Raw genomic sequence first — 17043 nt, 5'->3', positions numbered from 1 at the left:
TATTTTAGTCCTCTTGGAGGTTATTATGCCCCTGCATTTTTTTGATTAAATATGGAACACCTACTCGGTTCTTAATTAAATTTAATGAGCCAAAATAAATTGCTGGAGATATTGAGAGGGGGGAGGGCTGTCTGGGACAATAGGGTAAATAAAGCAAATTGACAGGGAACATTTAAGCAAGATTCGCCCCCCCCATATTTCTTCATTGCAAGCATAAATGGGGGGGCTCTAATTTTAATTTAATCTGATCAGGTTTAGGAGGGGGTGGTAAAAGGCTCCGCAATCCATGTGGGGCTCGGGGATTTAAAGTGGGGCGGGGAGTGTGTGAGAAATAAAAGGTAAATCCTGGGAAATAATCAACTTGGAACTGGGAAAACACAAAAGCATCTCGGATCGTGCTCGGTCAATGTAGCTGGGCTGTGAAACGTGTGGTGGAAGGGATTGGGGGAAGAGAATCTGATTCTTTAAAACAATAAGCCATGGCTGGAAGAGAATGATCTGCCAAGATAGCAAGTTAGTGCCATTTACAAAATAGAAGATCAGGTGGAAAATGATCGCTGTCCTTTAAAGCTGGAGGGCAGCAGGGATTTGGGGGGAATTTCCCCCTAATCTTGAGAAATACGTTGGCTTTTTAAATTCTAAAGCATACAATATGCGCTGTATCAAGGGGATTGTCTGGGGATTGAATAGGTCCTGCTTTGAGCAGGGGGTTGGACTAGATGACCTCCTGAGGTCCCTTCCAACGCTGAGATTCTATGATTAACACAAGGTAAAGAATAAATCTGGATCAGTCGTGTGGGGAAGGGTCCACACTAGCTTTTTACAAACGTGCTAACTACCTCGATTGAAATACCAATCTATTCACTTTCAGTATTAAAGTGTAGCCCACAGGCCTAGGTCCCACATACACGCGAATGAACCCTACTAATCAACTAATCACCATTCCAACACCGAGCGTGACACACAAATTAAAAAAAACCCTATTGTCCCAGACAGCCCTCCCCCCTCTCAATATCTCCAGCAATTTATTTTGGCTCATTAAATAACGAAACCAAATATATGATGCCGCCCTGGTTTGCCCAGGATTAGATCGCGATTTGGTTGCCCATGTGCTGCCTTTTACAATTGCGGAATGGCCAAGCAACCTTCAGGGGAATGATTGCGAAACAGAGCGTGTAGTGCTCGGGCACTAAACCCCCAACGTTGATTTATTCCACCCCCCCCCCCTTCCCGGAACAATGTGGTGGCCGCGTGTATCTCAGCGGTTTTCTGTTTGATCAGCAAAGACACGAGGCAGGGGATAAGTTGACGGCTGTGCTGTGGGTGTCTCTGCGCCGGATCACCATCGGTAGAGGCTGCCTGGGTTTTACCAGCAGTCCTGTGAGGAAAAGACATTTCAGAACAAAGGGTCCGGGGCCACGCAAAGCCACCAGAATCCTGGTCCTTTCACCCCCAGCCCGCAGGCGAGGGGTTTGCCTGGGGTGTCACAGGCGCCTTTGCGGCCAGTTCTCCTTCCACCCAAAGGCCGGTGGCTCCACGCGAGCCAGTTCTGAGCATTTCGCGCTCGGGCAGCGGAGACTCCCCCCAAACCCGCAAACTAGAAAGCGGGGGGACGCCGGGCCGTGCAGGTTAGCGGAACCCGACAACGAACAGCGATTGATTCGTTATTAGCATTACCCCCCCCCAGGCGGGGAAGGGAATGGGCGTGAGGGGGGATGTGATCCCCTCTAAGGGAGCCAGGAATCTGCCAGGAAGCAGGTTCCGTCCCCGAGCTTTTCACTCAGCCTCCTGAGACAGGGGTCTCCCGCTCGGCACGACGCCCCCGGGCTCAACCACAAATCTGCCCCCCCCAATCCTCTGCTCTTGTCTCGGCACTGGAGCTTAACTCCCTGAACCCCCGCTCCGGCTCTTGAGCAAGGGGGCTTGCAGGGTGGCACATCGTAAAACACGCGTGGAGCTAAACCAAAGGCTGGTTGTTTTCCCACCGGCCACCCCCTCTCTGGCTAGATCCAGACCGATCTCTGTCTCCCTGGCCAGGGGAAGGATGAGCAGAAATTATGACTCATCTCCCCTCCCCCCTTCCCTTCATTGCCAACTCCAAGCTGCCCTTTGGGGGCTCCCTGCTTGCACTTGAGCTGCGGTCTCTTCGGAACAGCCCCCCCACGCGTGGAAATGTTTACCCACGTACCCCCCCCATCACACCTGTACCAACTGCTGAGAGGGGAAGGGAAAAGGGCCCTTTTCCCTTCCCCTCCTTCGTTTCAACTTCCCTGCAGCGGCTTTTCGAGGCCCCCGTGGGAGAGACGTCCCAGGGCGGGCTGGATTGATGGGTTTCCTGCCCTGCGTTTGATGTGGAGTGTGAATGGGGCGGGGTGGGGGGAGGGAGATATGGGGCAGTCACGACTAGCGGAGTCTTTGCTGTGCGTGTTTCCAGCTACGTCCAGGAAGCACGATCAGTTTCAGCCCGGCTCCTCTCAGCAACAGGAAGCGTTAAAGATAGAACAGGCTGGGCTGGGGAGGGGAGATGAGGAAGTCAAGCCTTGTGTGTGCCTCCCGATCCATACAGCCATGGCCCCACTCTCTATCACACACACTGTGTAGATCAACAGGGGTATCCATCGCCTTACCCCACCTTCACCAGCCCCGTGCCGTGCGAATAGGATCTGCCTTGGAGAGGTTCATACCAACGCCCCTTTTACTTTAGTTATAATGAAGGTATTCTCTGCAGGGATAGACACCGACGGTGAAAACAAGGTGGGCTAATGGGAAAGGACCCACATTTAACAGACCGGGCCTGTATTCTCTATTCTGCCCCAGAGCCAAAGCCCACTGAACTCACTGCGAGCGTTTCCCCTGACTTATAATGGCCCGTGTTCTAGAGACCAGGGCAATTATTTAATCTATCTCCCCCCCTTCCCCTTTTAATACATCTGGCCTCTTTAGAAAATAATCTAAGTGGGGAAAGGACTGTCACTGTGTGTGTCTAGTTAACTTTAGGACATCAGAGTGCTGATCTCAGGGGAGATGCCAAGTGGCTACTGCAGCAGAGAGCAATATTAACACCTCCTACCTTCACCCCATGTAGCACCAGTCTGGATGGATAAAACGATTCCTCACCTCCTTGTAACTCTTGTTCTGAGATGCGTTGTTCATGTCCATTCCAATCAGGTGTGCAGGTGCTGCGTGCATGGCAGCCAGAAGGTTTTGCCCCTAGCAGGATCTGTAGGGTCAGCCTAGGTGTCCCCTGGAGTTGTGCCCTCATGGTGCTCAATGTAGTGCCCTGCCAACCTGACACCCCTTCAGTTCCTTCGTGCTGGCTACTACAACAGGGGTATTGGAATGGACATGAACAACACATCTCACAGAAGAAGTTACAAGAAGGTAAGTAACCGTTTTTTCTTCTTTGAGTGGTTGAAAATGACATGATCAGGTTCCTTATTCAGGGTCCTGTCAACCCCTGCTTCAAGATTGTGGTCTAGCAGTTGAGCTTTTGTTTTAAAAATTACCTTTCTAGAGATCTTAAAAAAAAAAAAGTCTTCAGCATGTTGACAGTCTAAACCAATGCACTTGGCATCTTCTTGAGTTTCCAATGGGAAATACTGAACAAAAAAAAAATAGCTCAGAGGTATGAATGGCCTCATCAATGTTCGTGAGATGTTAACTCTGAAATCGAGTAATGACAGCTTTAGAACATTGCTCAAATAATAAAATGATTTAAACACATCCAAATAGCTAGTGGGCTTATACCTGATTATGAGAGGTTTGTACCGTCAAACATATTCTGAAGGGGCTTCAAAATATGTAGACAATAGGGGAAAAGGGCCTAAGAAGAGCCAACAAATATTCTTGTTGATCATTAAACAATCCACTTTGACAAGATACAACCGGTCATAACATGGACAGAAATATATAGGTTAAAGACCACTGGAGTCTAGATGATGCCATTAAATATTTTGCTTTAAACAGCCAATACCTTACCAATATTTTTATTCTTCCATTAGCACCACTTGGGAGTATAACGGAAGACAAGATTGTAGTTTTATTATAACAAATTGCACAAAAATAACCCTGCTAGCTCTAAAAAATACCAACCACATCCAGCAGGGCCAAAGGTCATGAGATAGGCACTTACCTCTAGAGGACAGAGGCAGAAGGCTACAATTGGAAAGTGCATCTGATCTCTTGGCTGCACACAAGCAGAAATTGAGATAAAACCCATGAGGCCATCTATTCACTGCCCTAGGGCACAATGTAGGACTCATTACAGCATATTCTCAGTACTGTCTCCAGTTCTAATTATCACAGGGTCCCAGAACTTGGGCTCCAGCCAGAGCCCAGAAGTCTACACAGCAATGAAACAGCTCGAGCCAGCTGGCACAGGCCAGATGCAGCTGTCTAGTTGTAGTGTAGATATACCCTCAGTGACAGCTTGATGTTAACAAGCAGACATACTAACCTGTTGAAAGACAGCCCACTCCCACCTACCACCCCAATTCCCCCTTCCTCCCCCCAGCTCTTAGGTTGAGGAAAGTTGGGCTCTGCTGAGAAAGGGACTGGTATTGCAGAGAAATCAGAATGTTCCACTACAGATAGATAAATACTTGGAGAGTAAGTGTGGGGAGGTGTCCAATTCCCTCATTCCAATCACCCTTTCAATTATTTATGCACAGTGGAACAGCTTCAACAGGAGAAAGATCCACACATCTGAATATCCCTTAACTCAGTGGCTAGAGCATGTTCTTGAGAGGTGGGACACTGCTGTCAAATCCTGTCCCCGCTTCTACCAGAGGTGGCAATTTGAAGCTGGTTTGCCACATCTCAGGTGAGTGCTCTAACCACTGGGCTAAAAGTTACAAGGTGGGCACCTCCTCCAGCTCTTTTGTGTAGATCAAGACAGGCACCCAACTTATTCCGGCAAAAAACTGTAGGCTCCTAAGCCCTGGTCTACACACACAGGTTGGTTCGAACTAGAGCGCGCGAATTCAGCTCTCGAATATACGTGGCTGAATTGAGCTACTAGTTTCGATGACCGATCAGGCGCGGCGCGCGAAAGCCCACCTCGCCAACTCCGACTCTCTCAACTCTCCTGTGGGCTGCGAGTTACGGAGTTCGCTTAGTCGCTTCGAGTTAACGCGTCGCGAACTAGCGTCAGCATTGAACTCGTTGAACTCAGAACGTCGACCGGCGGCCGCGCGTCGACCGGCCTAAGATGTCCAACTCCGGGGAGCTGGTTTCTGTTCACAGACCGCTAGCAGTGATAGATGCCTATCTGTGAGAGGAGGCAGGACTTAGCCCACCCCCTTCGAATCAGCATCTCCCATTGGCTAGCTTAGGCAGCTACCCAACTAGCAAGCTGGATCTCATTCTTAGGCATCTAACTCGGCTTTGTGGATCATAGTATTGTTCTTGGATTTTCTAGGCACCATGATGCTCAGTGTTGCAATGCCTAAGTCCTCTGTATGGATCCCACCACTAGTACCTGGCTTCTGTTCTAAAGTATGAGCTTACAATTCTTAAGAATTTTTATTCTAGTTATTGTAACAGAAGATATATTTACTGCCCTGGATTCCAGTTGGGCCAAGTAGAGAGCCAGACTTCCAGAGACGGTTCACATCACATTCAGAGAGGAAGGAGTAAGATTATCTTCTTTACACACTGCAAAAACTTCCAGTGCAAGTGGTGTTGACAAAGCCTGCTCTCCACAACCCCTAGCCAACCCTTGTAGTGCTACTCTGTTCTGTAAAGTCTTTGAGGTCACAGTGGAAGCACAGTGGCAGGGACAAAGCTTGCTGCTTCTACTGTAGCGCCTTTTCACCGCATTAAATCCCTGCTCAGAGTTCAGAGGTAAAGCAATGGCTTGCTTGGTGGTTTAAAGTGAAAGGAGTTCTAGGAAGCAATTTTTTTTGCTCCCTAATTTAGCAGTTGGGAAAGAAGGTAGGGGTTCTTTGCTCCTGAAGCAAGGTGAAATCTGGGTTGATCAACTGCCATACACAGCCTGTCATTGATCCATCTTGCATTAGAACATAAGAATGGACGTACTTGGTCAGACCAAAGGTCCATCGAGCCCCATATCCTGTCTACTGACAGTGGCCGATGCCAGGTTCCCTAGAGGGAGTGAACCTAACAGGTAATGAACAAGTGATCTCTAGGGACACCATTCCTTACCCATCCTGGCTAACAGCCATTAATGGACTTAACATCCATTGAAACAAGTTGTAACTAAATGCTGATTTAGCATAAATATGCTGATTTATCAGCAAGACACTAGATGGCTCTAGTTCCATTAGGGAGGAGTTTATTTTCCCATTTATGACTCACTCCAACTTCCCCTGAATTCAATGGCACTGGACTTCAGCGGGAGCTGGATCAGGCGCTTGGTTCCTATTGACTATGACAATTGATTGCTGTTCTTGGAGTCCTGAGCAGAAGCTAGGCTGCAGGTCAGAATTAACAGAGCTCAGGAAGAATTGTTTTTAACATGGCTGGAGAGCACCTGATAAAAAGTAGGTAGAGAGGGTACCATTAAAGTCAGTACATGAAATGCCATTTTCAGTTATATTTAAGATTGTAAATAACTTAAGTGAAGCTAGTGACAACAGCCAAAATATTGAACCAAAAAAAATCTAAAAGCTCATTACAGAAATGGACCAGTTAAAGTAAGAATGAATAATTTATTAGATTCATGAACTCAACAAATGTAATACATCTTATAGGATTACCAAAAAAAAAGAAAAGGCTATTTCAGTAATGCACTCCAGAGTGTTGCTGACAGGTTAATTTACATATTAACAGAGAAAAACAAAGTAAACCAATTAGTTTGCTTGTCTTTCTTGAACTCAGTTGTTAAAAAGTTTGAAAATCATGTGAAACAGCATACTTGCAATTTTACTTAAGGTTAGTCACTCGTTTAACAGTTAACTGTGATTGCTATATTGTAAGTGTTTTAACAAGGATTAAACACCACATCAAACATAAATAAGCAACAGATCAATAGTTCAGTTTTGTATCATATGGATTTACTTGGCCTTTTATGATTAATGTGTACTTTTCAAATAAATAGACACTCATTCAGTAGAAAAAAACACAAAAAAAGGTATAAACATTAAGTGCTAATTTTACTGACCTTCTTGGGTTTTCATGATAGATTTAATGTCTATTATATGTGCAATTGTGGCTGAACTTTAAATAATTTTATACTAATTAAAGTCAAGGTTATGCTTTTCCACATACAGTAACCCTGCCATATGCTTGGGTGGACTTTCAGTGCGTTCATTCTATTTGAGTTTAAACTCCCACCTACACATTATACCCTATAGCTCAATGTTGGCACAAATGTATAAAAATGTTAATGATGCTTTAAAAAAATGCAATAATTGAAAAGTTAAGAAACAGGCATCATTAAAAATATATCGGACCACAGCTTATGTCCAGACTATTCTGAATTGATTGACCTTTTGGATATTAAAGATGTATCCAAATTGTAAACAAAAGTACATATGTATTTTAAAAATCTGACAGCCAAATCCTTGTCAGCCGAGCATCTGGTGGACCAGCACTGTATGACATACTCAGTTTTGTTAGTCCTTTGTTGCCAAGAAAGCTAAGTAACCTATAAAGGCAACGTAATCATTGGCTTCTTCTAATCTTGTTCAACCTTCAGAAGGCATCAAATCCAAGAAATGCTGGTTGCCAGTCCCCCCCCCCAAAGGAAAAAAAAAGTTCAGAACAATTTTGGCAACTGTCTGAGGTGTTTTACATCGAGAAAGGTACCAACTGAACTCATGCTGTCCGCCTGATTTAATGTCTCAAGGGTGGGAGTTTCTAGATTTTCAGAGAAGATCTGAACATTTCCTAGGTTCTCCCGGTCAGGTTGCTGAGTGAACTCTACTTTCCCAGCTACAAGTTTGGTTTTTGGCTTTAAGTCCTTCAGAATCTGCTGTGAATTCTCATGTGGCTGATGTAGTATTTTTGGAGGAAAGATCTCATTTGTAATATTTCTCAATACAGGACCATTGGATTCTGACAGAGAATAACTTCCAGTTGACTCCTTGTAAGGTTTCAGGTTAATGGATAATCTTTCACAAACTCCTTCAGAAGATTCTTTCCAGAAGTTAAAGCCCTCCAACATGGGCTTAAAGTTACTCTCTAACACATCTTCACTCTTGCTAGTACTAGAGATGCTGCAGTTCTGAGTTTGCAGCTCCTCTTCATCTTCACTATTGTCACTGCTTTGTAGGAGCCCATATCTTTTCATGTACTTCTTGGTTGCAAAGGACATATTGTTTGGTGAAATTAAGCTAAGACTCAACATGCTCTTGTCCATATTTGCATGTAATGGGTTTTGGAAAGATGAATCTTCAGGGTTTTTTTCACTTGTGTGACTGAGAGAAAGCTGCATCAGTTGACTTTCACTTAGATACTTGAGTGCTATTGCATTTGCCTCCATACTCAGATCAACTCCATTGGGAGTTAACCCACTCATGCCGACATTAACAAATGACATGTAGTTTAATCCAGGGACCACTGCTTCAGGATTTATGCAGGCCAATACGCTAAAACACAAAGCACCAAAAATTAAGTTAATTTAGCTTTATACTGTGTGAATGTCATTTCAGAATACCAACACCGTGAAGTGCATTTCCCCCCTCCTAAACTCGCTGAAATATCTGGCTTTTAAGTAGGCTATTTGTTCACATAAATTAACACACACACACACACACACACACACACACACACACACACACACACACACACACACAGTAAAATTGTGTGTCTTACCTAATGGTATCTACATTACAGAAAAAGATCCACTAGTGCAGTGTTTCCCAAACTTGGGATGCCGCTTGTGTAGGGAAAGCCCCCGGCGGGCCAGGCCTGTTTGTTTACCTGCCATGCCTGCAGGTCCGGCCAATCACAGCTCCCACTGGCTGACGTTCGCTGCTCCAGGCCAATGGGGGCTTCTGGAAGCGGCGTGGGCCGAGGGGTGTACTGGCCACCTCTTCCAGCAGCCCCCATTGGCCTGGAGCAGCGAAACGCGGCCAGTGGGAACCCTACACAAGCAGCATCCCAAGTTTGGGAAACACTGCACTAGGGGACTGAGAATAATCATCCCTAATCCAATGCTGATCACAGCTTCAATAGTGTAACATGGTGACAGGAAGCCTTAGGCAGGCTTTAGGGCTTTGTAAGTTAAGACCAACAGTTCAATATGCCACCCAGAAACTAATTAATAGTTAGTTGATCGCTACCGAGAGATGCAATGTGTCCTAGTGGTTAGAGCACTGGCCTGGGACTCGGAAGACCTCGGTTCTATTCCCAGCTTGGTCACTAACCTGCTGGGTGACCTTGGACAAGTTACAGCACTTCTGTCTCAGTTTCCCCACCTATAAAAATGGGAATCATATTGGACTCTTTCGTGATTGCTTTGAGATCTGCTGGTGAAAAGCGCTAATGTGAGAGCTGGCTATTGTTTATATACTGCAATGTAGCCCAATATTTTTATCCAGATGGAAGACAGCCTCTGCTGTAAACCAGTAACTGGTTAAGGATTGCTTTTTTGTCTCTATGGCAAAAAAATGCCAGGACATCTAGAGATTTTTCCAATATACCCATTTCCAAAAGCCTGAAAAGGGAAGTTAAGAGACTTTTATTGTTACTGGGAAGGATATAGTTTTTCAAGAGCTCTTTCAGTATGTGAAGGAAGTTCACTCTTCCCTGTCCTTGCTCCACTAAACTCTTGTAATGTCTAATCCTAAAAATACATGATGAAGACAAGCTCCAAGATACTGGTGCTCATTACTTCATCTATTACAGGCTATGTGCTTCAGATTAATAAATCCAGTTTCCCCAATATAAAAAAATTGAAGGCATCTATGTACTCCAGTGGTATGTGCAGAAAGATGGACTTGTGAGAACAAAAAATAGACCACCAAAAAATAAGCAGGAGCTTGTTCTCAGCTTGTTCCCTACTGTGATGGAGACAATTGTGAAAGAAGATCTCAATCAGCCACGAAGGTGACAGAAGGAGGGAGGTGTTTTTTTTGTTTGTTTGTTTGTTTTTTAAAAAGAGGGATATCAAGAAAAGAGACCTCTAGTTTGTTTGATAGTTTCACACCTATTAGCATGTTAATGGAACTTATTAACAGAATACAAGCTTCAGCGTGATTGTGGGGAAAGTTTGATACAGCCAGTAATACAGGCTGTCTTAAAACTTTGGTAAAAGCACCCGCTGCAATGCAAGTTAGAACAATTCTCAATTTTTTTCCTACTGGGGAGAAGTTCTTGAGACAGACATCTCCCCCCTGCCTGCCTGCCACTATACTTTCTTTGCAGCAGCCAGAACTCTTAGTTTACATGAATAAAGAAACACGGTCACATTAAGGATGCATAAAGATGAAAACAAAGCTTGCTTTAATGCAGCTGGGTTGGCTCCTTGGTAACCTTTATCTGTCCTCTCCATGGGTTCCGGCCTGTACCTCTTCTCATTGACTCCAGTTCCCCACTGCTCTAAGCTCTCCATATTACTTTATTGATTGGTTCTGTCCTCATCTCATGTGTTTGCTGTCCCTCCAGTTTTGGTCTCATGCACAAGTTTGACGACAACTAAAACTTACACCGGTGAAATACAAGACAAGGGAGTGCTTGAAACAGCCACACAGCATACAGAGATTCTTGATTTTACTTTAAAAGTTTCGTTGGTTAAGAAAGCCTCTGGCAATCCTCAGAGTTTTGTACTGGGATATATCTAGCATCAAACACCACTCCTTAAAGAATAATGTGGTCTTTTAACCTGTGATAGCAGGAACACTGTGGCTATGCACTGCCCAACCCAAGTTTGAGAACTACTATTTTTTCTTTTTTTAAAAGAAAAATTAAGGGGCTATCCTGTATCTAGTGCCTGTGTAAATATCTGGATGTCCAGCTTTTCCCACCATTCTCTTCCAACAGCTTTAGTAGTGCCTAGCATGAACTAGGCTGAAAAGGTCAGACTAAGCTTGTGTTCCCTGTACACGAGTATCAAAAACATGGTCCTGGAGGTAATGCATTAGGCCTTTTCTGCATCACTACTTGCTTGCTGGGGCCTCTTGGTCCCTATTTGTCTCTCTCTCTAAAGAGAACGAACAGTGAAGGCTAACACTTTACCTGGCATTCTCTACTTTGTGTGCATTTTTCTTCATTTTGTCAGGTGATTCAATTTTTACGCCAAGGTTCCTTAATTGCTTAAGGGTTGCACTAATCACGCTATCTTTATCCGTCAGGCCTGGATCAGATACTGAACTCCTTTCCTTTGGGTCATTAATATTCCGACATGTGGTACCTTCATTGTCTACCATTGTTTGTTTTGTAGATGGAGGATCACTTTCTTCAGAGGATGACTTTAAGAAGTGGTTTACTTGACCCTACATAGGGGAAAAAGCATAAGCACATGTGGACCAACTAGTCAAGGGCACAGGAACATGACAAAGGAGTTTACTACAGAATCCTGTTTTGTGTTATTTATGGCATATTTACTTCAAATCAAACTACCATACAGCTAGATCTGAAAATAATGTGACTTGTTTGTCAGAATAAGTTAAGTATTGGTATCACTAAATGTTGTGTACTAAGTGGTATGCAAAAATAAAATACAACATTTATGCATAGAAGGGAGCGAAGGGCAGAATGAGTATTTCAATCTCCAAGAAAAGCAATTCACAAGCTTGCCTCTCTTTTGCACTGCAGAAAACATGGAGAAGAGGTGAGATGCATGTGACAACCATACACAGTTTCAGCCATGTGAAAGCCACAGTAGTGTATTGCATGGAGCCTATTCTGGTTATGAGAACACACCATGAAGGACAAGAGGTAAATAATTTTAAGATATGAAAGACTGCCAGATATTAAAGGGTTTGTGTTAAAATACTCTTACCAATATATCCTGGTAAAACTTTTGATCATTGGATGGGTGTCTAGGTAGTGATGGACCAGCATGCTCAGCTTGTGGTTCATTTGGTGCCACCATGTGGTAGTTAGCTCCCTCCGTGGGTCCTGACTGTAAACACATGCTAACACTTTCTTCCAACAGTGAATTCGGAGCACATGATGGGGAAACTAGCTCATTTCTGAAGGAGACAGAACAATGAGTTAATACACCATTGATTTTTTACTTTGTTTGAAAGTAACTTATGAATCTAAATCTTGGAAAATTATCTCTCTCAATTTCTCTTACTGTTCTCCAAGATGTTGAAAAGACTGTAGTGGGTGCAGCAAAGAGCTACAAAAATGATTTAAGGGCTGGAAAAAAAGTGCTTTACTGAGAGGCTGAAGGAGCTCTGATTAACTTATCAAAAAGAAGATCAAGCGTTGACTTGATTACAGTATACAAGTACCTTCATGGGGAGGATATACTGGTTACTAATCTACCAAAAGGAAGGGCACAAGAACCAACAGCTGCATTTTTCTGCAGGGAAGCAAAGTAGTCTGTGGAGGACAAGAATTCTGCGCACGTGCAGTGATGCAGAATTCACCCCAGCAGTAAGTCTTCAAAGCAAGACTGAATGTTTGTCTGATAGATATACTTTCATCATGACGACACTGTGTTGCCTGTGTTACATAGGAGATCAGACTAGATGAACTAATAATCCTCCCTCTGCCTTAATCTGTTTCACCTGCTGCATCCAAGTTTTCAAAATGTCAGCACTTTATTGCTTCTTCAAGCCCATAAGACTCTTTTGTTTGTTTTGCTTTTTAGTTCAAAGTCACTTTAACACAAATATTAGTGACAAGTATTGTTACTGTGTTTCACTGTAAACACACACCGATATTTTCACATACTTTAGTTTTAGAGAAAATATCAACCTGGCTGAAAGGATGGTATGTTCACAGTGCTACGCACCCAATTGGTTTCTACAATAACATAAGTGAAGTCCAGATGAAAAATTTCACTGTTACTGACATGAATAGGAGCTTCAGGGAAGAATCTGATTCCAAGTCTTCACACATCAGAAAGGCAGATATGCCACAGTGAACTATTAGAGGGCATGGGGAAACCACTGTATCTGGGTGTTATCTACAAATGTGCAACAGTTGATGCCAGAAGGAATGATAATGCTGGGGTCCCAGACAGATCTCTGGGTGACCCCCAGAAACAAACATGAACGATAGCGGAAATATCGGAACCCAAACCAATCAACAGTGCATGTTGAAAGAGATAAGATTTAAATCATGTGCTGTGCCAGATAGTCAATGCAGGTTATCAATTACTGTAAGGAGAAGCAATTCATTATCCCCAGCAAAAACAAACAGGTAAAACCCAATGCTACTGTGCATTCTTCCTATGAAGAAATCAAAATACTTCACATGTGTATAAAGCCAAGTTAGAAAACAGTGCTCGAGAGAGTTCTCTCTAAAACCAGCCATGTTAGAAAAGGACTGATTGAGCCAATGCTCACATTAACTAAAACTACATGTGTATGCTTCTTCCCCAATTCTAATTCAGAGCCCCAAGTTAGTTAGCAATCCATAATTTATCAGTTTAATGACTAACCTTTTTCCAGTATGACTATTTTTAGACATCTAATTTAATCTGACCGTAATGGTATGTCTTCACTTAGCTTTTTACACCTGTGAAATGTACTGGATCAGGATTTTATATTTATGTAGCTTCTGAAAATAAAAACACTTGATTCTTTATCACGGGAAAAGATTGAGAATCTCTATGCATGGAAAACTCTAATCTCATTCTAATACCGGAAGTGCTTTGAGTAAAATTTTCTTAACATCATTGTAAAATTATGACTGGAGGTTTAAAAGTAATCAAAATGGCTTATTCTAGTGCCACATTAATAGATTCTATATTTTGACTTAGTACAGTGAGAACACAAGGGGAAAAAAAAGTCAGCGATTAGGTGTGAAACACAGAAGAATCCAGGGAGATAACCAAGTCATATGACCTCCAACCCTCTAGTCCTGGGGATAAATCAGCCCGAGAACCTTAGGCAATTTTAACACTGGCAGTGGAGAACTCATGTAGGAAAATGCTAAGTATAGCAGCGTTTCCCCTTGTGATTTAAGGGGAGGATGAGAATATTGCTTGGAAGATCATTGCATTTAAAAAAAAAAAAAAAAAAGTTACCTAGGGGGGTTTTGCTGCCATCAGCTACAGCTGCCACCAAAGGTGCCTGACTGCCATAGACAACTATATTTGGTACATCTGCACAAGTGATTTCAGAGATGGGATTAAAGGCAAAAGGAATTATACAGAACATTTAGTTAAATCAGATGCCAACCAATGATGTTCTGTAAAAAAAGTCAGTTGCTTCTACATGACATTACTTAAACGGCGAGTGAACTAAACAGTGAACGAGTACTATCAACCCACAAACAAGATTTTTCAAATCAAATATTTACCCGAGTCCATCCTGGTTAGTTCCTTCTTCTGCAACATGGCAACTTTCTACAAAGCTGGGTATGTCAACAGCCTTTAATGAGGAGGCAATACTTGTATTACTTGTATCTTGCTCAGTGTTAATAGAAATGCTTATATCTTCTTTAGATATTTCAGTGTCGTCTTGTTTAACTGGACACACAGAATCTTCTTGCTTTTCACATGGTGCATTCCAAAATAAGCTAGCACCTAGCAGAGGAAAATTAATGCAGTTTGTGATTTTAAGTTTCAAAAAGGTCACTTGTTTTCCAATAAATTTATTCTCTACAGCAGGAGTCAGCAACCTTTCAGAAGTGGTGTGCCGAGTCTTAAATTTATTCACTCTAATTTAACGTTTTGCGTGCCAGTAATACATTTTAACGTTTTTAGAAGGTCTCTTTCTATAAGTCTATAATATACAACTAAACTATTGTTGTATGTAAAGTAAATAAGATTTTTAAAATGTTGAAGAAGCTTCATTTAAAATTAAATTAAAATCCAGAGCCCCCTGGACTAATGGCCAGGACCAGGGCAGTGTGAGTACCACTGAAAAATCAGCTTGCATGCAGCCTTCAGCACGCATGCCATAGGTTGCCTACCCCTACTCTACAGTTATACAGAAATAAAAGCCATTGCTGTGTTTGGTTTTATTTTCACTAGTTTTTTGTTTTTAAATTGACAAGTTGGGGGGAGGGATAGCTCAGTGGTTTGAGCATTGGCCTGCTAAACCCAGGGTTGTGAGTTCAATCCTTGAGGGGACCATTTAGGGATTTGGGGATTGGTCCTGCTTTGAGCAGGGGGTTGGACTAGATGATCTCCTGAGGTCCCTTCCAATCATAATAATCTATGATTCTAAGTCCTAAAACACCATTCAGGGAAAAAAAAATCTGAGGAAGTTGCCCTTTAGTTAATGAAATAATTGCAAAAATTAACATTGTTCTTCAATTTAAAATGTAAAAGCAACAAAGAATCCTGTGGCACCTTTATGAAACAACAGGCGTTTTGCAGCATGCTTTTTGGGTGGGTGAATACCCACTTCTTAATGCAGAGGAAGAGAAAAAGTTTCACCTCAAGCTCATCTGTCTGTTAGTCTATTTGTAATTTAAAAGAAGATTTGTTTTGATGCAGAACAACAACTACTACGGCTCTGATAATTTAAAATGTGTTACTTTATGTACAATAGCAAATAAATGCTGCATTTTATTTAACAAATGAAACGACTAGATAGGAATACAATTAGTTTTGTACCCCTCTAAATTCACTTTTTAAGAACAGGATGTGCCAATCTGTAAGATTGTGGAGTTATCTCCCCATCCAAACCAGCCACAAGCTTGTGAAAAAAGGTTATTAGGACCAGATACATTAGTTCATGGCCTACTGGCTTCAGTTGTGTGACTCACTGACATTCCCCCTGAAGAAGGATATGATATCAATACCTAACATATAGTATTGGGAAAAAATGGAGAACTTTAATGTTGTCCTGGATAAATATTTGATAGTATGCCATAGAGGATTAGAACTATTACACCTAAAGCAAGAATATGTACATCATTTTGCATATAAAGAAAGGGACCAAAAAGTTATTGTGACTGAGTCATGGGTTGAATGCAAAGCCTTCATCTCCTTGTCAAAAAGAACTCCTGTTTGACCTTGCATGACAATTCCCAAAAGACAGGCCTGATTTTCTGAGGTGCTTAGCCCCTAACAATGGACTGAGTATGACTAGAGGGGTAAGTGCTCAGCACTTCTGAAAATCAGGCACAAGTCGAAGCAATATTAAGAACCGGTTTATATCATTATCATTCTGAAAAGGAATAAAAAAAAAGTGTTACCTGTGCTTACAGCAATGCTCACACTTTTTCTCATGTGTAAACCTTGGGAAGATTGTGTTTCCATGGCAACAAATCCCAACTGCTTCTCAGACTGTAGGGCATTGTTACCTATAGTAGTTTTAGTAGAACAAGGTTGAAGAGTTTGTGCTTCCAACAAACGCTGGATCTGGAACAGTTATCAGGAGAGTATCACTTGTACTGCAAGTATAATAAATTCAGGAAGCTAGCTGACAGCAAGTTACCATACCAGACGTTCATTACTGAAGATCTGAATTCAAATTCTGATTATGTTGTAATACAAGACAAGTTTAACGGTATTTTAGTTACCGTCAGAGAGTTTGGCATGATTTATAGGGTCTATTTTCAGCTTGGAATAGCAGGCAAATGAAGGTCATGCTGGCAGAACTACACCAAAAAGCTTTTATGTACCTATTTGCACTATGCCTGTTAGAAGCCCCCCATCTTCCCAACATGTTAAAAAACTTTGTTTAGGTTGCAAAGCTAAGTACATGAAAGCTTGGAAAAGTCAGATTTACTCCTTCTGCATCCATCCTGTTCACTAACGGAGGCTGGGGTACTGTGGAAAAACAGTACATGATCATGTAATTAAATACTGTGTCATAATGCATATGCATAAGGGGGCAGACTTAAGGTTTCACGTGCAACCAAAAATCTAGCATCAACCTTGGAGTGCTTATCTTTGCAACCTAAATAATATTCTTTCAATGTCATTTCCTAGTTTCTTTAAAAAAAAAAACAAAACAAAACAGATAAGTTCTGTTATTACTACAGTCCCTCCACTTTCCT

At 42.4% G+C, this 17043-nt stretch overlaps 1 protein-coding gene across 5 annotated transcripts in view; it reads right to left on the bottom strand.

Moving 5' to 3' along the window:
* Positions 1 to 7098: 7098 nt before the first annotated feature.
* Positions 7099 to 17043, bottom strand: part of STIL (STIL centriolar assembly protein) — a 32273-nt gene continuing 22328 nt past the window's right edge. For all 5 annotated transcript variants that reach the window (XM_039484808.1, XM_039484805.1, XM_039484809.1 and 2 more), the window contains 5 exons: positions 16237 to 16402; positions 14389 to 14614; positions 11909 to 12101; positions 11143 to 11399; positions 7099 to 8552 (listed from right to left, as the gene is read on the bottom strand). In XM_039484808.1, the coding sequence (XP_039340742.1) occupies positions 7721 to 8552; positions 11143 to 11399; positions 11909 to 12101; positions 14389 to 14614; positions 16237 to 16402 (1674 nt within the window). In that variant the 3' untranslated portion in view covers positions 7099 to 7720. The remainder of the gene's footprint in view (positions 8553 to 11142; positions 11400 to 11908; positions 12102 to 14388; positions 14615 to 16236; positions 16403 to 17043) is intronic.

This window comes from Mauremys reevesii, linkage group 8, assembly GCF_016161935.1.
Source record: "Mauremys reevesii isolate NIE-2019 linkage group 8, ASM1616193v1, whole genome shotgun sequence".
Lineage (NCBI taxonomy): Eukaryota > Metazoa > Chordata > Testudines > Geoemydidae > Mauremys > Mauremys reevesii.
The sequence above is the reverse complement of the archived record's forward strand: the minus strand, read 5'-3'. Positions and strand labels throughout refer to the sequence as shown.